Source organism: Leuresthes tenuis, unplaced genomic scaffold (assembly GCF_036924035.1).
Source record: "Leuresthes tenuis unplaced genomic scaffold, fLeuTen1.0.hap1 SCAF_20, whole genome shotgun sequence".
In the NCBI taxonomy this organism is placed as follows: Eukaryota; Metazoa; Chordata; class Actinopteri; order Atheriniformes; family Atherinopsidae; genus Leuresthes; species Leuresthes tenuis.
The window spans coordinates 12,993,425-13,013,217 of NW_027325374.1; the positions used below are offsets into that span (position 1 = coordinate 12,993,425).

General features: G+C 42.3%; 3 protein-coding genes across 4 annotated transcripts in view; 2 read left to right on the forward strand and 1 right to left on the reverse strand.

The window, feature by feature from the left end:
* Positions 1-1,632, forward strand: part of LOC140278105 (supervillin-like) — a 156,004-nt gene extending 154,372 nt beyond the window's left edge. Inside the window, exon 29 of the transcript XR_011909177.1 lies at positions 1,621-1,632. The gene's annotated coding sequence lies outside the window, so the exon portion shown is untranslated. The remainder of the gene's footprint in view (positions 1-1,620) is intronic.
* LOC140278106 (MAGUK p55 subfamily member 3-like) lies at positions 36-15,645 on the forward strand. Of its 2 annotated transcripts, XM_072373022.1 has the most exons (20): positions 36-229; positions 4,451-4,603; positions 4,879-4,997; positions 5,451-5,528; positions 5,656-5,736; positions 6,210-6,347; positions 6,669-6,750; positions 7,118-7,203; positions 7,308-7,382; positions 8,643-8,839; positions 8,936-9,000; positions 9,490-9,507; positions 10,001-10,042; positions 12,814-12,879; positions 13,152-13,310; positions 13,422-13,502; positions 14,056-14,149; positions 14,295-14,403; positions 14,650-14,769; positions 14,894-15,645. In XM_072373022.1, the coding sequence occupies exons 2-20, from the start codon at positions 4,567-4,569 to the stop codon at positions 15,071-15,073; spliced, it is 1,827 nt and encodes a 608-aa protein (XP_072229123.1). In that variant the 5' UTR covers positions 36-229; positions 4,451-4,566; the 3' UTR covers positions 15,074-15,645. The 2 variants fall into 2 exon arrangements, with proteins under 2 accessions (XP_072229123.1, XP_072229124.1); XM_072373023.1 differs by lacking the exon at positions 12,814-12,879.
* On the reverse strand, positions 15,433-19,452 carry psmc5 (proteasome 26S subunit, ATPase 5). The gene is made up of 12 exons (XM_072373025.1): positions 19,376-19,452; positions 18,212-18,283; positions 18,051-18,120; positions 17,868-17,965; positions 17,726-17,782; positions 17,418-17,648; positions 16,903-17,029; positions 16,608-16,798; positions 16,100-16,198; positions 15,879-15,989; positions 15,709-15,795; positions 15,433-15,601 (listed from the first exon to the last, which is right to left on the reverse strand). Exons 1-12 carry the CDS (start codon positions 19,397-19,399, stop codon positions 15,548-15,550), a joined length of 1,221 nt encoding a protein of 406 aa, XP_072229126.1. The 5' UTR covers positions 19,400-19,452; the 3' UTR covers positions 15,433-15,547.
* Positions 19,453-19,793: the final 341 nt, after the last annotated feature.

Genomic DNA, 19,793 nt, shown 5'->3' on the forward strand with positions numbered 1-19,793 from the left:
GAGGGGAGGCGAGAGCGAACCGACTGGAGGAGGGGGGAAGGGGAGGCACACTGAGCGAGACTGGATGAAGAGAAGAAATACAACCTAATGTGTGCCAGTCGGCTTGAGACAGAGCGAGCACACAGAGGGAAGAAAGGGCAAACCCAAAAGGTGGCCAGCTTGGTGCCGTGAGCGGTGTCGAGTCGAGACAAAGGCGAGACTGAGAGGAACGCACGCGAGCCCCGGCAAGGTAAGGATGCTTTCAATGCGCACTGACTTACCTATGCAAGGTTTTTTATTTTATTTTATTTTATTTTGTTAGTGTCGGTCTGTGTGTCTGAGAGAGAAAGAGCAACGCAGCTCAAGAGTTGATTTTAATTGACACAACTGGAGACTAAACCGTGTGGGGGGGGAACCATGTGTTTCTGCTCTGTGTGGGACGTAGGAGCCTAATTGTGCTGCATGTTAATGAGGGGTGTGTATCACCTGTGATTGACTCATTGTCAGCTCCAATAATATGTTTTAAAAACGTGGCGTGGAGGAAAGTAATGCCTGTCTTTAATCATTTAGGGCGACCGGTGGTATGGTTTAAAATTGGGTTCCTTTGATAAACTGAGTGGGAAGTGGTCAGATCAAACCGGGCACAGTGTGTGACCTCGGGGAGAAAGATGTGGCTGGCGTGACAGGCCTTTAGCTCTGACTTTGTCTGGCTTTGCTGCTCAGCCAGACAGACTTTTAAAGGTTTAGTGGCTCTCAGGAGAAGCCGAGGAGCCAGAGAGGTCTGGTGAAGGTCAGAGTTATGCACAGTGGGTTTAGTAAATGCAGCCTCGAAGCCTGAAAAGGATGCACCTTTGTTTCCAAACCTAGGAGACACATATCTGAGGTCTTTCTATGGACATGTTGCTGTGGAAGATGAAGACATTTTAAGAAAAAACAGTAAATGGAATAGATCAGATTAAAAGTGACTGAACGGACAGGTTAGTCTGAATAAAAATGCACAAAATTGAGCTGCTGAAAACCACACCAACCAACGCTCAATGCATGTTCACGCCTGGAGTCCTATTCTCTCATATCCATCCGTGCATGTCCTCCTCTCGCTTTGCAGCCCAGTTACACACATCATTGTGAGCTGTAGGTTAACATCGGCCACCAGTGGAAACCCTGCAAGCTTTGGCTCCCGATCACACAGACTGGCACGTTATGGGCCCGTCGAGACTCGGAGAGCACTTTTTGAAAGAGACTGAGGACTGCTGAGTTCCCTCCCTCGGACACAGATCCATGTTCATTCTCCTAACAGTGGGAGCTCCGGTCCAGCCTGGTCCTTCATCCTGCTGCGTCTCAAAGTCGGCGTGCTTAAGGCATTTTCAAGTGGTGTTCTTATAAGCATCTCCACAGCTCTGACCTCCCCTGTGTTAGATTTTATTTTATTTCCAGTGTGTTTTTTTGTTGTTGTTTTTATCTAGGCCCAGTTTTAGTTTAAGAGGGTATTTGATTTTTCTCTTTTTTCTTTTTTTTTAAATGACAATTGGCACAAACCTTTCTCTGAGATTATTTTTCTTCAGCTGAATGTTCAGCTGGCGACCTGTTTTCCCCCAGTGGATATTGGAGTAGAATCTGTCAAATCCAAATATGTCAGATGAGCCGTGTGGGTGGGCATCCTTAGGTGGCGGATGGACTGTGCGCACGCAGAGAACGCGAGGCAGATGGCATCAGCAGTGTTTTGGTGACCTCACCCTCCCTCTGCCTTCCTCTCGGGACCCATCCTGGTACGAGTCTGGCAAGCAGGTGGTACGCACGCATGTTTGTGTGTGAGCAGAGCAGGCGGACACATGAGGTTAAACTCTCAGAAAACACTGTTTGACGTGACTAGATACTGCGCCAGTGTCGAGTTTGACAACAAAAATAATCCAGGTGACAGTAAGCTGATCTGCTATTGTCTCTTATTGTCTTTCGGGCTTGTCCTGCTACTCTGCTACTGAGGTTTTTTTGTCTTGTTATTTCCTTGTCGTTTCTAATCTGCCTCATTGTATTCGTAGAAATCCTCAGCAACGCACACAGCTGCAAGCTTTGCCGTCTTACATCAAGGGGGCTGGATAAAACCACCATATGGCTAGTGGAAAACTTAAGTAACTGGAGTCAGTGAGATGGAGGGGGGGGGCAGAAAGATGTTGGGTTTAAGCTCATGTCAGCCTCTTGTAATTGGAGAGGGGGAGAAAGAGTCTGAGGGGAGGGGAGCAGAGAGGGAGGGAAAAAGATGCAGAGCACAGGCCAAGTGGGTTAAATGAAAGCAAGACCCAATGTTTTTTTTTTTTAGTTTGTTTTTTTTATCCCTGACGTCATCCCATCGTGTTTTGAAGCCATAAAAATGAAGCCTTAGTCTGAACGTTCACGAGTGCAACCGTTTTACAGTGACTTAGCAGCCCCGTCCCTAAATCATACCTCACTCTATTGTCAGTTTCACTCAAGCTCATTATGTATAAAATGTCAGATGCTCTGTAGAATAAGATGTGAAACTAGCAACTCTATCCATCAAATCTGGAAGAGACTGTCTATGAAGGCAACAAATCAAGTGTGAAAGATTAATTCTCCTATGGTTCAGCACAAATTCACTGTTTAACACAAGTTCTTATGGTAAAAAGTAAAGTTTGTCTCTGTTTCTTGTCTTTTTCTGGGTCCCATTTAAGCCAAACTTAAAGCCCAGGGAATGCAGAACTCTTGGAATGTTGCAGTCGCTGATTTGGAGATATAAGCCACAGAAATTTGTTAATCAAACTGAATGAAGCAAAGACAAAGATGGACAGATGCATGCATACATACATAATTCTCCCATATAGAGACTTGGACTCTTTTGGTGAATTTATTAGCTAGCTGTTGGGCTGGATGTAACAGATACTGAGTTTTGGTGTTATCATGATTCTTCTCTCCAGCAATAAAGAAAATATTCTAGATTTTCCTTTAAATGAAATGGCCTATTTGGAGAGTTCATATGCTACACTGCCGCCAGCTGCAAGCACTGCTTATATTTTAAGCATATGTTTAAGATTAGGACTTGGCATAATCACCGTCTGTGTGCTCACCTGGATCCTTATGTGACCCTCCCACAGATGCATGTTCCATTTTTTTAAATGGTGTTTTAGCCTCCCACCTACACAGCCAGCAGTTCCAGGAGCTCTTATAAGGTTAAACAAGGTGCACAGCAAGTGGGCTGCAGGAGTGTAGTTCTGCTGTTCGTTAGAATAGAGAAGATGACTTGAGACTCTGACAGCTGTGGAGTTTTAGAGAGTTACACTCTTTCGTCCTTAAACCATAGCTGCAGTGCCAAGTCTCTTTAGTGGTTTATGGTGAAACAACTGTGTGTGAAATGTATTCTTTGTAACAAGTGGCCCTGAATGCAGCACTTCAGTCGCCTGGCTTCCTGGGAGCTGTCATTTAGATTGAGAAAGAGTTGCCTGCCGATATGAGCAGTACAATAATTTAACCAGGCAAATGATAGCTGGATGGTTTGATATTTGACTGGGAGATGGTCTATAGAAACGGTGCAAAGTGTTTGCACATATCTATGAGACACCGATTGCACAGGATTTGTTAAAATAATTACATTTCCCTTTTTGTCTGTTGATCTATTCCCAATCAGATTAATATATTAATCATATTTTGTTTTTACTGAACCATAAAGTATATTAAAAAGCTCTTCTTCTTATTAAAACAGTTTAAAAAGTAACTTCAGCAGTTTAGTGAATCTCTTTTATTACTTTTACTTTCAAATAAAGCTATAAACTACATCCTTTACTGGTTCTAAGAGTAGTTAGAAGATGAGTTCTCGTCCTGAGCAGCAGCGGACGACTGCACAGAGATAAAAGGATAACAAAACATTATGTTGACACCAAACTGCAGGCCCTGTGAGATAGAACTGAGCCACTAAACAGGATGATGTGACCTTTTTTTTTTGTTTGTTTTTTAAGTTAAAGCCCAATTGTTAATACCACAGTGTTGCCATGGTGATGACAAAGTGAAGTGTCCTACTAGACAACAGTGGCCTGTATTATCCGACCTCGCTTTTCTCTAGTGTAGCAGTTAAAAGTTAAACGAGAGTGTGCATCGGCAACTATTAATTACAGAGAAACTTCAGCGCTGTAATGAGTCGGTCGATCACTGTCGAGGCAGAACCTACCGGAGCCCCTTTTACTGGCATTTACATGAGGAATTATGAGCTGCTCTGCGCTCTCGGATGGCATGACTAAATGTGTTTTTCATTATTTTTGGGGATTCATTACTTTGCTTCCACTGGCAGAAAACTTAAGTCTAATCATACCGTGGGAAGGTGAGGAGAAATGATCGTTCCCTAAACCTCAGATGCTATGTGCGGGAAAGAAAATCCTTGAAGTTACACTACTTATGTTGCATAATCTTTTTATTTTAGTGTTGATCCAATAGATTTCCCTAATGTGCTGTCACTTTGTTTTCTTTTCAGCTCTCAGCTGCGTTTGTGGCCATCAGCATACCTGAAGAAGGGAAGGAAAAAAGAGAACCCAAAATCCATCATTTTGGGTCCCTCCCTGTTCTCTTCGTCTCTGCATCCTCCCCTGAATGATCGAAGCCATGCCCATCGTGTCAGCAAGCGCAGGTAGATCCAGACATATGCTCGAGCTACTTGTTCATGCTCTCTGATGCTTTTTAGCTGTGCATGAATAATGCACCTGCTTTAAAATGGCAGTATTACATTATTACGGATATGTTACTATAGCGAGAAGAGAGAGAATACTGGAATACTCTTTGTTAATGCCGGTAAACAAAGTTAAGCTTAGTGTTGGCGGTCTTATTAGGAGCTGTCACTATACCTGATAGATGACTGATTTGTTAAACTGTTGTTAAATCTCCTGTGCTTTTAATTATTCACAGGGCTGCATGAGACTCTGGCCCTGCTCACGTCTCAGCTCCACCCCGATGCCAACCACAAAGAGGACCTGGTGTTTCTCAGAGATGTCTTCAGTGAGAAGAGCATCAGTTACCTCATGAAGGTGCAGAAGATGATGTCTGACGGAAAGTGGCTGCTGTATTTGTACTTTTTGTTTTTGTTGTTGACTACATCTGCTTTGGTCTTGTAAAACTTGGGCGGGTCTGTGCATTGACTATTAACCAACAAAGAAACTAAATGAAATATTCCACTTCTTAGCAAGCTGCAGCTACAGCCCTGTTCCAAAAATACTAAGATATTGTGTAAACTTTAGATAAAAAAAGTAACAGAATGCAGTGAAAAGGAAGTTCAGAAAAACTCTTATGTTGGACTCCTACTTCATTTAGTTATCTATCAGATTACATCCAAAAGAGTTCTGCAAAAAGGGGAAAAACTTATAATATTACCTACATTTAAGTGTCATGATTTATGGCAAACAGCTCTGTGTGATATCAGTTAGTTACAGTTTTCTGTATGTATGAATGACTGTCTGCTACAAATTTGTTGAACATCCCAGATCCACGAGAAGCTGAAGCAGTATGAGAAGTACAGCCCGACTCCAGTTCTACACAGCGCCTCCTGCCTGGCACAGGACGTAGGTGCAATCACACGTCACTACCAAGTAGAAGTAAAAGATACCTATGGTTTAAAGGTCATTTAGTGAAAGATTCGGTGCTGCGATATTAAATCTTTCAAGTGGTAAGTCTGATTGTGCTCCCCAGCTGGCAGAGGAGCTTCAGAACGGACCGCTGGAGGAGGACGAGCGAGAACTCCTCCTCCTGCTGAGCACTCCTCACTTGAAGGTACTTGCACATACATCTGGTCTCTCCTCGTGCTGATTAAATGCTGGATGCTGTCTCTCTTCTGTCGTTCCCTCTGAGGTTTGATCTCTTTGATGACATTGCCTCTCATTACTTCCACCCTGAGCTGCTCTAATTTTCCTCAAGTTGATCATCGATTACATAACACCAGCATCAGAGCTGTCTGCACTCTTTCCCCAGCCCCTGGATGCAGACAAGTCGGCCAGTTTTACTCTTATGTTATGGTTAATGGTTTCCTTGCGAGCTTTTAGGAGAAATGACTGAAACTGGAACACTCGTTCGCAGAAGCAACCATTAAAAATGTCGTTCCCTGCTTTGTCTCTTTCCACTTCGACTTTCTTGTTCCTGGATTGAGCCACTTTTAAAGACCTTTCTTTGTGTTTTTCTTGCCTTTGTGTTCTGTTGGTCTGGCTCTTGGAATTTATACGTCAGTGTTTTGTAAATTGCTCACGCAGGCGGTGCTGTCAGCTCATGACATCGTAGCCCAAAAAAAATTTGACCCAGTGCTTCCGCCGCTGCCTGAAGATTTGGACGACGACCTGGAGGAGGAGTCTGTGAAGATCGTGCGCCTGGTGAAGAACAAGGAGCCACTGGTGAGGTTATGACAAAAGTCTGTTTCTGGAGGAGCCTTTTCTTTCAGCAGTAAAAGAATCCATGCTAAAATGAGTGGTTCATCAAGAGAAGAAAGGGGTTTTGTTAAGAATTTGATCATATGCAGAACTGTAGACCAGCTGTCCTCCATTAATCCAGCGTTTTGGATTTGTTCGCTTAACTTTTAAGCAAATACCGCCACATTGCACATGTGCAGCAGTTTTGACCAGAGGGTTGTCTCAGCTCAGTAAAGATTAGATGTGTGTTTGGAAGTCAGATTTATCGTTGCATCCCTTCTTTTTTTTTTTTTTTTTGTCCAACAGGGAGCAACTATTCGGAGAGACGAGGCCACGGGAGCTGTGATCGTGGCGAGAATCATGAAGGGAGGGGCAGCTGACCGCAGCGGTGAGTGCTTTACATCGTGAATATCAGTTGAGGTGTTTTGATTATCTGAATAAAAGAAGAGCACCGCGATTGCAAGGGGCCATGGGAAAATAATCCTTTATCTACTGTAGTTGCTATATGTTGAATGTCCGTCTTATCAGTGCTGTAACTTGGAAGTGAGGAGATTACACTGTGTGACCCACTGAACTGTCAACAGACACAAAATCCTTGAGATTAGTGCCACGAGATTGCATATTTTGAGATTACAAACTTCAAGTGGTTGCCATGGCGATATCGTTGACTTTGTGCCGACAGGAAATTGCTTTTCTATAATGTGGTTCATGTCTGAAGCACTAAAAATAGTCTGTCCTGTGCGTTGTGTCTGCAGGTCTGGTCCATGTAGGTGATGAACTTCGAGAGGTCAACGGAAACCTGATAACCCACAAAAGACCAGAAGAGATTAGTCAGATCCTGGTAACGAGAAAGCACTTTTCCACGTGGGATCGTACAAGTTCAGATGCACTGTGTTGGTGTCGCTGGTGGTGTATGATGACAGTACTGCTCTGCTTTGTGATCAGTCGCAGTCGCAAGGCTCCATAACGCTGAAAATCATCCCAGCTGTTGCAGAAGAAGACCTCCTGAAGGAGAGCAGGGTGAGGACGCCGTCTGAACTAGTGTGCTGTGAGGAAGTGTAAAAAGAATAGTTAATAGATTGTGAGTTTGTACATATTGCTTTCATGGTTTGCTGTAAAATATTCTTACAGCAGGTTAACTTAGCCTAACATAAGGCTGGAAAAAGGGAAACAGCCTGCCGAAGATGTAAAAATCCCCCTGTGTAAAAAGAGAAGAATGAAAACAACAAATTGTGGTTTGAGCGCTTTTCTGTGATTTATATCTGGTTGTAGCTTCATATTTCTAAGGTGACAGTGTAGACTATGTTAGGGCTGAGTAAACATCGCTAACGGCAAGTAAAACCTTAAGAGACTAAAAACAAAACAAGTTTCCTTCACCGCTTTCTAGAGAAACATAAACAGAAGTCTTTGGATTTTTTTTTTCAATTCTCCAGATGTAGAAACATGTTCATGTGATCAGTAAAGAGTTTATTCAGAACTCATTTGTATCCAAAAACTAGTTAATGGAAACATGTCCACTGACCAGATTTGCACATTCACAGTTGATGTTGGAGTGGTGTATTATGCTTTTCAGTAATCACAAGGTTCACTGTTCAATTCTCAGATTCATGCTCAGATTTTAACAGATTTACTTTTTTAGCTGGTGAGTTAGCAAGTTTAAACAAAAAAAAAGGGAAAAGAAAAAAAAAGAGGGCTAACAAATGGCCATGGTAATAGAACAGTAATTACAAAGTCTTAAAAACTAATGAAGCATCTTCCTTTTGAGTGATTCACAACCATTTACATGCACAAGTATATACACACACTCTTGTTTTTCTATCTTTGTGGGGATTCTTCAGTGGTATAAAGCATTTTCTGTTCTCTTATTCTAACCCAAACCGTCACAGCCTCTCCTTAAACCCATTTCTAAGCCTAACCATAAAACCAGAATGTGACCCTCAAAAATCCCTTCAAACATGCAGGCCTCACAGTTTAGTCTCCCCAAACACATTGGACCCCACAAGTATAACAGTCACAACAGATCATTCCTCTCATTTCATGGGAAATTTAAAGCTACACAAGTTGAATAAAACACCTTGAATATCAAAGTTGATTTCATGGGGAGTTTTAGTCACTGATCTAATTGGTTTGGTGGCTTCATTCTTACTTTCCACGTGTGAAACTGCTACTGCTCAGGTCTGATTTTAAACTCTGTAACAGTGGAAATGAGCATACATGTATTTCCAAAGATATGAAACTGTTCCTTTGCTGTTTGAAACATAATATTTATCCTCCCTAAAGGCTTACCTGCGGGCTCTGTTTGATTACACACCTTTTGAGGACAAGGCCACACCCTGTCAAGAAGCTGGACTTCCATTTAAGAGAGGAGACATTCTTCAGGTTGTTAGCCAGGAGGACGCCACCTGGTGGCAGGCCAAGAGGGTGGGTGACTGTAATCTGCGCGCCGCCCTCATCCCCTCCACACAGTTTCAGGAGAGGTAAACGGCTACCATAAGGATGCTTAACCCATGTGTCTGTGAAGCTGTTTGACTGTTCATCCAAAAATGCCTCGTTTTGATTTGTTTTCCTTCCAGACGCCTGAGATACAGAATGAAAATGGGTTCCCTTCCTGCTCCCATGTCCCCCAAAACTCCCACATGTAAGTATCATTTAACTCAGCAAGCTTAAGTTGTCTTTAATTGCATATAAACCACAAATGTACAACAAGCTTAGCTTTTTGCTTTGAATTTAGGCTCAGATCAAATTCATACAAGGGGATGCAGAGAGGGATTATAAATAAGATAAGTATAATCTCTGAAAAATGATGATCCGATTCAAAGGTAAAAGGAAACTAAGGTAGTGAACTCCCACTGAAAATGTGTAAAAGAAATGCAGTAGCTGAGTGGCATGTTTAGTAAAGGAGAATCTGATTGACTCGGGTCATCCTCTGCAGACTTTATGTGATAAATCCATTCAGAAAACACAGAGCTCAAACACCATTTTTAATAATGGCACTTTATAAGACAGTGTTGAGCTAGTCTTGTGAGTCGAGATAAGATGGAATTAAACTAGAAGCCGTAGGATAGTGGATGCTGTACGTTAGACTGTGCTGTGATAATGTGTGTTATTCTTGCATTGCTAACTGTAGATGATCGGACTGAGAAAGGTATGTAGATGAAGTCTTCTTAGAAAACATGTCTCATCCCTGACCAGAACCGGTGGCCCTGAGGTGCAGAACACGAATCCAGAAACGCAACAAAAAGAAAAACGTGTTTCAGGAAACGTTTCAAAGTACATACTTTCAGAAAAGAAAAGCGACGTTTAAAAAATGCTCTTTGTTTTTGTATTTGCTAAAATGTTTCTATTTTGTGTTTTTAACCTCAGGGCCACCGTCACAGTGTTTTCATATCCAATTCATTTATTTAGTTTTTTTTATTATATGTATATTTTTTTTAAACCGCCCACTTGATAATCACAAAAACATTGCTCCTTGTGATTCTGGCCATTTGTCCCTTCTCATTGTGATCATTTTTGGACATTGCAGTTACCGTTGTACTATACTCCTCCTAACTGTAACTGCAGTTAACCGGCTGTGTGTTCCCCTCAACATCTCCCCCCTCCTCTTACCCTGTCTTCTCCTCCTGTTCTCCCTCCCACAGAAGACTGTGACAGTAAAGGTGCTCTGAATGGAAAGGATGTAGGTGAGGAAGCAACATCTGCTGGCTTTACACCAACCACTGCAACATTCCATGTTTGCTCGTGTTAGTCCATGTGCTAACTCATGCTTTCTTTTAGAGGCTGCAAACTATCACTGAGGTGTTAATGTTGATTGCTTTGTGTTGCTTTATTGGTTCTGGGCAGATGAAACCTTCCCTGAACTCCACAGCTTACGTTACACCTCACATCTGCAGACCTAATGTGACTGTTCTTGTGTTTTTTTTTGTGGACCTGTTTTGACCTGGGGCCTCATTTATAAATTAGTGTGTTGGATCCATGCAAAGAAAAGCAGCCAATTATGTACATTACTCTGTGGGCAGTGTGTGGCCACCTGGAAATGTGGAATCATGGATCAGCCTCATATCATGCACACTGCAGGCTCACATTTAACCAAAGGTGGTGAATGTAAAGCACCTCATGCAAGCTGGTGCGCAGACAGGGAGGGAAAAAAAAACGAAACACATTCCCAGACATGGAAACTGAGGCGTTTATGGGCCAGTAAAAAAATCTGTGTGGTCCCAGAATCCTCATTCTCACCTAATACGTGACGTTTGTCATCATATTTTTAATTTATTTCGGCAGCTGAGTGTTTCTGTCCTTGAAGTCACAGCTGGGAAACCGTCATGTCTTCACTGTTTTGCGTCATATCAACGGCAGATTACATGAAAATGAGTGTAATCTGTTCTGGCAGAACAGAGAGGTCAGTGGCGTTGATACAGCCACGGTAAAGCAGTTTTAGCATAGCATAGCACATAATACCAGTGTGAAGCCGGTATAAGTGTCGCCATACTATTTGATTTGAATTTTTTTTATTTTTCTCCCTCTGTTTCAAACTATTTTTATTTTGGAACAAACCTGCCGATTATGTATATAATGAAATTGGTTCCGTGGTTTGCAAGATGAGGTCTGAAGACACTTCAGGTTAGTCAGACTCATCTTTCCAACTGAGCACTGCTGACATGAAGAGCAAACTTAGTGTTTAAATCCACGTTTTCCAGTTGAAAGCTGCGCATTATGGCTCACTGAATATTTATAGTAAAGTAAATCTGTTTGATATGAAACAAAAGTTGATGAGTGGGATAATTACACACAAGTGGAATGCAATTATCTCTCATCATACATGCAGTTTAAGTAAGTGTCCACATCATACTTTTGTGTTTTTAGACCAAGCTTTGTTTTGTTATAAATGAGGTCCCCGGGTTCCATTTTCACTCATACAGATGAACTTGGACCAAAATCTTCAACATGGCTTTACTAACGATTTACAGTATGACATGACTCAATAATTATACACAAGTAGAATGTTTGTTTTAAAGATTTTGTTTACTAAAAAGTAATATCAGATTTAATTTTTTAGGTGTGGGAGCCAAACTGAAGTATTTGTACCACTCTTGGATGGATTGTGCACTTTTGTATAGCTACGGATCCCCAGGATTTTCCTGTAGTTGTCACCAAAATTATATCTGTGACAAGTTCTGAAATTTGGTTCAGACTATCATGTTTCACTTCGGATATTGATGTACATGAACTTTACTGTGGCTTGCAAAAGTATTCACCCCCTCCCCTTGGCATTTTTCCTATTTTGTATGCAAATGGGTACTTGGGGATTTTTTTTTTTTTAAATCTTTATTTTCAGATGCCAACAGCTTTGCAGATGCTAAATGACTATAAAAAATCTTTTTAAAAGTCGAGCCATTCTACAGCAATTACAGCCGCACATCTCTTAGGGTTCGTCCCCATGAGTTTATCACATCTCGCCACACTTTTCAAAGTAAAACTGCAGCATGCCGAGGGTCTCCTGAAACTCCGCCCCAATCTAATCTCTGGAAGATTGAAAAAGGTTTTCTTCAAGAATTTCCTATAATTGGCACCGTCCATCATCCCACGATTCTGACCAGTTTCCCAGTCCCTGCTGAAGAAAAACAACCCCACAGCATGTTGCTGCCACCGCCATGCTTACCTGGCATTATTAGGGTGACTAAAGATGGTGAGTTTGTAGCAGACTTGACTTTTTCCTCGATGTCCTAAAAGCTCATCTTTAGTCTTTGACCAGTGGACCTTCTGCACGTCTGAGGAGTCTCCCCCATGCCTTTTGGTCACATTTGTAGCTGGAAACAATGGCCCTTTTTAAAGCCCAGCTGTGTGGGGGGGGTGCAGTTATGATGGTCCTGTGGACAGATGTGGAGCTTTCCGGCTCCTCCAGGATTACCTCTGGTCTTTTTGTTGCCTCTCTGATTACTGCACCTGTGCCTGGTGTGTGAAGTTCAGTGGACATGCAGTGTTAGTTTTTTTTTATAACCAACACTGATTTGAACCTCTCTACACCTTTGTCCCTGACTTGTTTAGAGAGCTCCTTGGTCTTCATGGTCTCATTGCTGCCTGGTGATGCCTTTTGATTATCAGTGTTGCTGATTCTGGGGCCTTTCAGAACACTAATGGGGAGATGAGAACTTTATCAAGCCACTGTAACTCCTTGAACCTTTCGATTGAATCATAATCGCTGATTCCTCTAACATATTCTAACATATTCAGGATCCTGTTAGAATATGATAAGACCAGCAGGCTTTTTGTTCCGTATACGGCCGCTTCTTTGCAGCACCTCATGGCTTCTCATTTTGCATCACAAGTGGCCTCCTCTCACCCTACATGCCAGCTGTGCTCTCTCTGTGTTTCAACCTGGATGCATGGCTTCAGAACTAAGACTGCTTTTTATCGATTTAAGTCGGTTGAATAAATGGTCTAATATGAGCTGTAGTTTCTCCCAAGAGTAAGGCATCCCCTGCCTTCTGTGGCCATGCTTTCTCATGGGATTTTTACTCAGGTACTCTTACTGGTTTCTAATGGTGGTGTTCAGTGATTGTTGTGTGTGATGTATGGCGCAGGATTTGTGTTTTTTAAGTTTTAATCGGGCAGTTTGAGGATTCTTATTTGACGTTGCTCTATTGTCAGCTTTTCCTAATTAAAGGCGTCAAAGTGGCAGTGTGATCTGCAAAAGTTTGTGTATGTATGCAGAACAATGTTTAACGCTAATCCAAAGCTTTTCTACTCAGTCGGCTTGAAATGCCTGTCTTTTTCGGCATGTCTCGACCACAGCCAGCCTGCGGAGAAGTTTCCGCCTCAGGAAAGATCACCAGGGTGCATCCGCAGAAGCACACACTCCAGAAGCCACTCAAACAGAGTTCCTGATTTATGAGGAAGTCACACAATATTTGCCACGCCCTGGCGAGAGGCCCCGCCTTATAGTTCTGATGGGTAAGTGCACTGTGAGGTCATTTCAGGAAAACGACCTGTTACAGAAGGCAGGATGATGTGTTTAAGGTATAAATGTTCATTCTGGTAATTGTTGTGTTGGTGTGGTCACAGGATCATTAGGAGCCCGCATCACTGAGCTCAAACAAAAAGTGATAGCTGAGAATCCTCGACGGTACGGTTTGGCTGTGCCACGTAAGTGTTTTTGCCTTCGTTTTCCACTTGCACTGATCAGCCATAACATTAAAACCACTGGCATGTAGAGCAACACAGCTCATCAATGCAATGTTCTTTTTGGGAAAACCTGTGTCCTCACATTCATATGAATGTCGCTTTGACACCTACTGAAACTGTTTTAGCCGACCTGTCACCCATGTTGGCACCAGCTCTCTCCTACAGCATCAGCCGGACCTGCAAAAACTGCTTAGGAAGAGTTTAAAGAACATTCAAGAGTCTCAGGTGTTCACCTGGATGCACATCTGATGGCGAAGCCCAAAGGAGCCATTATTAAAACTGTTGGGGTTTTTTTTTTTGGTCACACCTTGCCTAATCAGAAAAGGATCTGTTCCACACTACGTGTGGTCATAATGTTCTGGCTGTACTGTCAGTGTATCTACAGGCTGACACGATAAACACACAGTTACATACATGCAATACAGAGGTTTTCACTGTTATTTAGAAACCTGAATTTACTTGGTCAGCATCTTTTTGTCCACTTTGTCTTCCTGCTGACACGTGTGGGCTGAAGACACGACTCGAGCCAGGAAGAGCCACGAAAGAGAAGGAGTGGAGTATCACTTCATCAGTAAAGCAGCTTTCGAGGCAGACATCCAGAACGGCAAGTGAGTATTAGAATAAAAGTGAATAAAATAATAAAAAGTCGTAACTCTAGATTTCAAAATAATGATAAATTGAAGAGTTCAAGAAATGTTTCTTATCTTTTAGCTCATACAGATTAAACTACTCAGTGGTGCTGTGTTTCTGCAGGTTTATTGAATACGGCGAGTATAAGGAGAATCTGTATGGCACCAGTTTGGAGTCCATTCACAAAGTGTTGAATCAAAGCAAAGTCTGTCTTGTGGATGTGCAGCCTGAGGTTGGTATTTTTAATCATTGAATATGATTTGTTTTTTACAGGAGTGTGCTTTGAGGTTTAATCTGACACATCTGGTTATTTTTATAAAATGTTTAATCTTGGACTTTAATGTAATTTACATGCTGACATTGGATGCTTCACAAAGGATTTCTTAATCTGTAAATAAGTTGCACAGAAGCCAGTGCATTTTGACGTAGATAAAGCTCCATGGCAACTATAAGAGTTTGTTGTTGCCCCAACATCCAGGCTCTGAAGACTCTGCGGACAGCTGACTTCAAACCATTTATCATCTTTGTGAGGCCTCGCATCGTTGATGGTCAAAGAAAACACTTTGGCTCGTCTTCCTCACTCGGCGTGGGAATCACGGTGAGTCACGTGACAGAAATACTAAGTAGCTAGAAGCTTTGTGTAATGACTGAATCAATGTAAAACACACCTTATATCAGCTGATGGGTAACAGATATACATGAATCCCCTCTGATGTCATTAGGAGGAGGATCTTCATGAAATGAAGCAGTCAGCAGAGAGGATGGACGAGAGCTACGGCCATTGGATAGACTACGTCCTGGTGAAAGAGGACCCAGTCAGTGCCTTAGCGGAGCTTCAGATGGTACTGGCCGGGGTACAGATGGAGCCACAGTGGGTGCCTGTGTGCTGGGTGAGGCACTAGCCCCCTGAGCTTCCCATCGGGGGGGGGGGTGTAAGGAAACAGACCCACTGTGCGGTAACAATGGAATGATCCAGTGTTTACTACCATCCCACATGTTGAGAGTTTGATAGCTGAGTGGTGTCGCCGTTGTAAATGACAAACGTTTCCATCAATAGAATGTCGTGTTGCTCAGTGAAACTTGGTCATAGATGCAGTGCCGGTGTACATACTGTAGAACTCTCACAGGCAAGCAGGCCACTCTGAACCCTGCTCTGTAACAGCAGCTGTAATGTAAAGTGCCATACTGACATGACTCTGTACTACTGCTGTACGAGGAGAAATGGTTTAAAATGAGTTCTGAAATAAAGAGCCAGACAACATTTTTCAGGGAAACCATTTAATTATGGATTTTAGTTATGCGACAATTACAAACCATAAACAAAGAAAGGAAAATATACATGTGTGGTTGTATCGTGCAAGAATACACAAGGCCTTTTACTTCCACAGCTTCTTGATAGACATGTTCTTCTCACTGTCTTTCTGCATGACCTGGTAAGGAGAACAAGGTGTTAGTGGGCAGGAACTGGTATTTATATATATAAAAAAAAAAAAAAAAAAAACCCATAGGCTGGGTTTGGCTTAATTTTTATACCAACCTTTGCCACAGCCATCTCGAAGTCCTCCTGGGTGACGTGAACTCTCCGCTCTCTCAGTGCATACATCCCCGCCTCTGTGCACACTCCCTACCATACACAAAATGAGTTAATTTAATTGAGCACACCACATTTTACACTTAAATGCTTTCATTTAATCAGCTAATTCTCACCTTAACCTCGGCACCAGAGGCTCCTGGCATCAGCTCTGCGATCTTTCTCAGGTTAATGCCTCGTGTCAGATTCATCTTCCTGGAGTGGATCTTCAGGATGTCCAGACGGGCCTGTTGGCGCAGAGTTGCAGACATGTTAAAGTGGATTATGGGACTGATTGATTTAAGAATTTGTGTAGCAATTAACTTAAAGTAGCATGCATGATGCAGTGAATTACGACCTCTTCATTGGGAGGGGGGAACTCGATCTTCCTGTCAATCCTTCCTGGTCTGAGCAGAGCAGAGTCCAAGATGTCGATACGATTGGTGGCCATGATGACCTGCAGAGAAGAATATAAATAAACGCTTCAAAATGTCTCTTGTTTGGCATTTATAAGCAACATTTGTGTATTTACCAGATGATCATGAAACTCTAAAGTAGCTGGGAGCTGATAACGTGTCAGATTTGTGTTCATTACCAACTTTTAACTGTTAAGGATCTAACATACTGCAGGTAAAAACTAATCAAATGTTAAGTTAAAGTCCTATATTTTAAATCTTTGTGAGGTTGGATTAATATCAAACTCTACCCCACTTCTGTGTAAAATCAGCCAGCTAATTATTTCCTCTTGATTAATTCTACAGTTCTGATAATACTGGCCGACCTGTGCATATTATGGAATACATATGAACTACACACTGCTGGGTGGCGTTCTCTTCAGCATAGAAAAACACAAACATCTGTGATACCTTGATGTTTTTTGTTGCCTCGAAACCATCCAGCTGATTGAGCAGCTCCAACATTGTCCTCTGCACCTCGCTGTCTCCACCCGAGCCGCCCTCCAGACGAGACGAGCCAATGGAGTCGATCTCGTCCATGAAGATGATGGAGGGAGCGTGTTCTCTGGCCATAACGAACAGCTCACGCACCATGCGAGCACCTGAAGCAACACGAGGAGGTTTTACAACCAGATTTACCAAAGGATCTAATAAAGGAAACTTATTTAAACAGATCCTTTGAATGAAGAGACACGTGGGAACTCACCCTCTCCGATGAATTTCTGCACCAGTTCAGAACCAGACACCCTGATAAAAGTACAGTCAGTGTGGTGGGCCACAGCTCGGGCCAGCAGGGTCTTCCCTGTACCTGGAGGACCGTATAACAGCACACCCTGCAAGCAAGCAGCAGAAGATTTAAAAGAAATCCTGTGACACATGCAGCGGCTGATAAATGAGCAAAATTAGAGTTGTGAGGCAGGATTAAATATAGTATTGTTTTAAATCACAGAGCTCTGTCTTTTTTCTTTAAAAAAATAAATCCAAAATCAGTAGATTAAGTATTAAATAAACTTGGATGCAACTCGAGAAATTGTCTTTTTCTTTACATTTTAAGTAAATAAGAATGTCGGACAGTTGCAGGATTTCAGTGATTTGATGACTCGACTGCAGCTGGAAGATATTTACAGACCAGTTGGCTTCAAATGTCAAAATATGCACAAAACCAAGAACTTTACAGATTTCATACTCGTCAGCTCAATAAAAAAAAAATAAATCGCCCACCTTGGGTTGTGCGATTCCCAAAGCCTCAAAAAGCTCCGGGTGTTTGACAGGCAGCTCAATCACTTCTTTGATCTCCTTGATCTGTTTATCGAGGCCACCGATCATTTCATACGTGGAGTCCGGCACCTTCTCCACCATCATGAGGGAGACCAGAGGGTCCACCTTGTTGGGAAGGATCTTATGCAGCGTGTAGCTGTCGTTACGCAGAGCCACGCGGCAGTTTGGAGTCACCTGGTCCAGAAGACAACCATTATCAGACCACTGACATTACCCGCCTAAAAGTTGACTATAATAGCTAAAATACTTACATCATTGATGTCAATGTTCTTGTCCACATCCACAACAAATTTTCCTTCTGGATGCACCTGAGTTGATTTAAGAGGAAAGTTCATTCAAACTGCAAACCACCAATCAAACTAGCATGCTGCGCAGTACTCCAACAGGACATACCTTGACCAGCACTTTCTTTTTGTCCATAACCCTGACCACTTCTCCCACATAAGACCCCTGCTCCTGTAATAACTGCAACTCCTCGCGAAGGAGGCGCACTGCGAGACAAGAAGAAGAGCCTGAGTGCTTTCAGGTTTGTCGACAGAACGAAAGGAAAACTTTACAAGACGGAAAACGGCGTACCTTTGGCATTGAGCTCATTTCTCTGGGCCTGCAGACGTCTGAGGTTCTGGCTCTTTTCGTTCACCGTTAACTGTTTGAAAAACAAAACCCCGCCGGTCAGAACTGACAAACAGAAAATGTGCGATTCTGAGTCACACTGACAGCTTTTTGTTTTTCCTCACCTGCAACTCTTCTATTTTAGACAAGTAGTACTGGCGAAGGCCTGATCCACCTTTACTTTCCCCCATCTCCATCTGTGGAAGTTAGATGGAAAAGTTAGTCGCACATTTCCTCTCAGTGAGATCTCCACTCGCACTATGGGCTGGAGCAGCAAATTAAAACCACATTCTTCTAGAATACATTTGCTGAATGTCATTCACAACAGATCTATGCATTTACAATCTTACACCACTAGTCTTAGCTCCTCTGAAACGTCAGTAAAGTAAGACAACAAGCACTATTAGATCCCCAGAGAATAGAGTTAATCTCATATTTGATCAACTGGAATAAGTCAAATTTAGGGTAATGTTAAGCTTTTGCGGCGAACCCAAGTTTTTCAGAGGCTGAAACCTAGGATTAAATCTGTATTTGGCCAACAATGACCAATTAATCATCTGTGAATATCTGTTCACTACGTTTTTTTCTCTAAATTCACACGTCGACAAGCTTTAAATGTTTAGCTGAGGATTCAGAAAACGTATTTATGAACAGTGATTACTCATTGAGCTTGATTAGCAAAGTTGAAACGTTGGCGCATAAATTAAATGAAAACTACTTTATCCTAAATGAAAATTATATACAAGATTACATATACTAAATACATATATTTGGAGTGCGCGAAATATAATTGCTCAAATGCTGTGTGAGCAGCAACAACATGAAAAAAAAGCTTAACTGAGCTCAGATGTAACGTTATCTCCTTGCTTTGGTTGGCGTCTGCTAGCATTAGCAATTAGACGCGATTCAAGTAACGCTTGGCAATTTCCTAAGAAGCTACTTGTAGTCACCAACGTGTAAATGTGAAAATAGACGAATGACTGCGACGAAAAGCTGCCACTCAACAGAAAATTAAGTTAGCTGAGGCCAGCCTAACTGAATGCGCACTTGACAGCGAGTTGGTTAGCCCTTTAGCTAGGTTAGCTACAATGAGACAGCAAACCGGCAGCACACAACACATTCATTGTTTTTGAATTAAGTCAAGTCTCAAATGTGTAACTACTGTCGCCAAGTAGTTCCTTGTCACAGCTGGATAAAACGAGACATTTCCGTCGGAGAACGTCGATCGCATTTCCTCGCTGCTGTGAGGATGTAAAGCACACAACAAAACTGCAGGAAAATACACCTACATGATCGATCCCGTCTATCTCCATCTTGAAATTTCGGCTTCCGCTTCAGAGCAAACCGGTTTCCGGTGGACTTCTTCGAGTTATTTTTTAAACTTGAGAGCGCACATCGCCCCCTATGTCCCACCCCCGCCTCTCCTCCTCGGCTTTGTAAGCTCCAGACCAGAAAAATGCCAAAAACTCTGCGTTTATGGAGGTGTCCAGACTTGTTGATGATTAATTAAACAAGCTTATTTGATTAACAGCACCTGGCTGCTATTTACCCTGTTAATTCCTGTGGAAGCAGAAAGGTTGGGCTTAGTTTTTCCACACACTGCTCCTGCATCGTGGCTTAGTTTTTATAAACTATTTTCCAATGTTATTGTTCAGCTAAGGTTGTATATTCCTACTTTTAAATCTCTTATCTTTATGCAACAGTACA

Coding starts and splice junctions, on each gene's coding strand:
- LOC140278106 (XM_072373022.1), top strand. CDS start 4,567: ATGATCGAAGCCATGCCCATCGTGTCAGCAAGCGCAG. Junction 8,840..8,935: donor TCCACACAGTTTCAGGAGAG/GTAAACGGCTAC, acceptor TTTTCCTTCCAG/ACGCCTGAGATACAGAATGA. Junction 14,150..14,294: donor GCAGACATCCAGAACGGCAA/GTGAGTATTAGA, acceptor GTGTTTCTGCAG/GTTTATTGAATACGGCGAGT.
- psmc5 (XM_072373025.1), bottom strand. CDS start 19,399: ATGGAGATAGACGGGATCGATCAT. Junction 18,121..18,211: donor CTAAAATAGAAGAGTTGCAG/GTGAGGAAAAAC, acceptor TTTTTCAAACAG/TTAACGGTGAACGAAAAGAG. Junction 15,796..15,878: donor CCTCTGGTGCCGAGGTTAAG/GTGAGAATTAGC, acceptor TGTGTATGGTAG/GGAGTGTGCACAGAGGCGGG.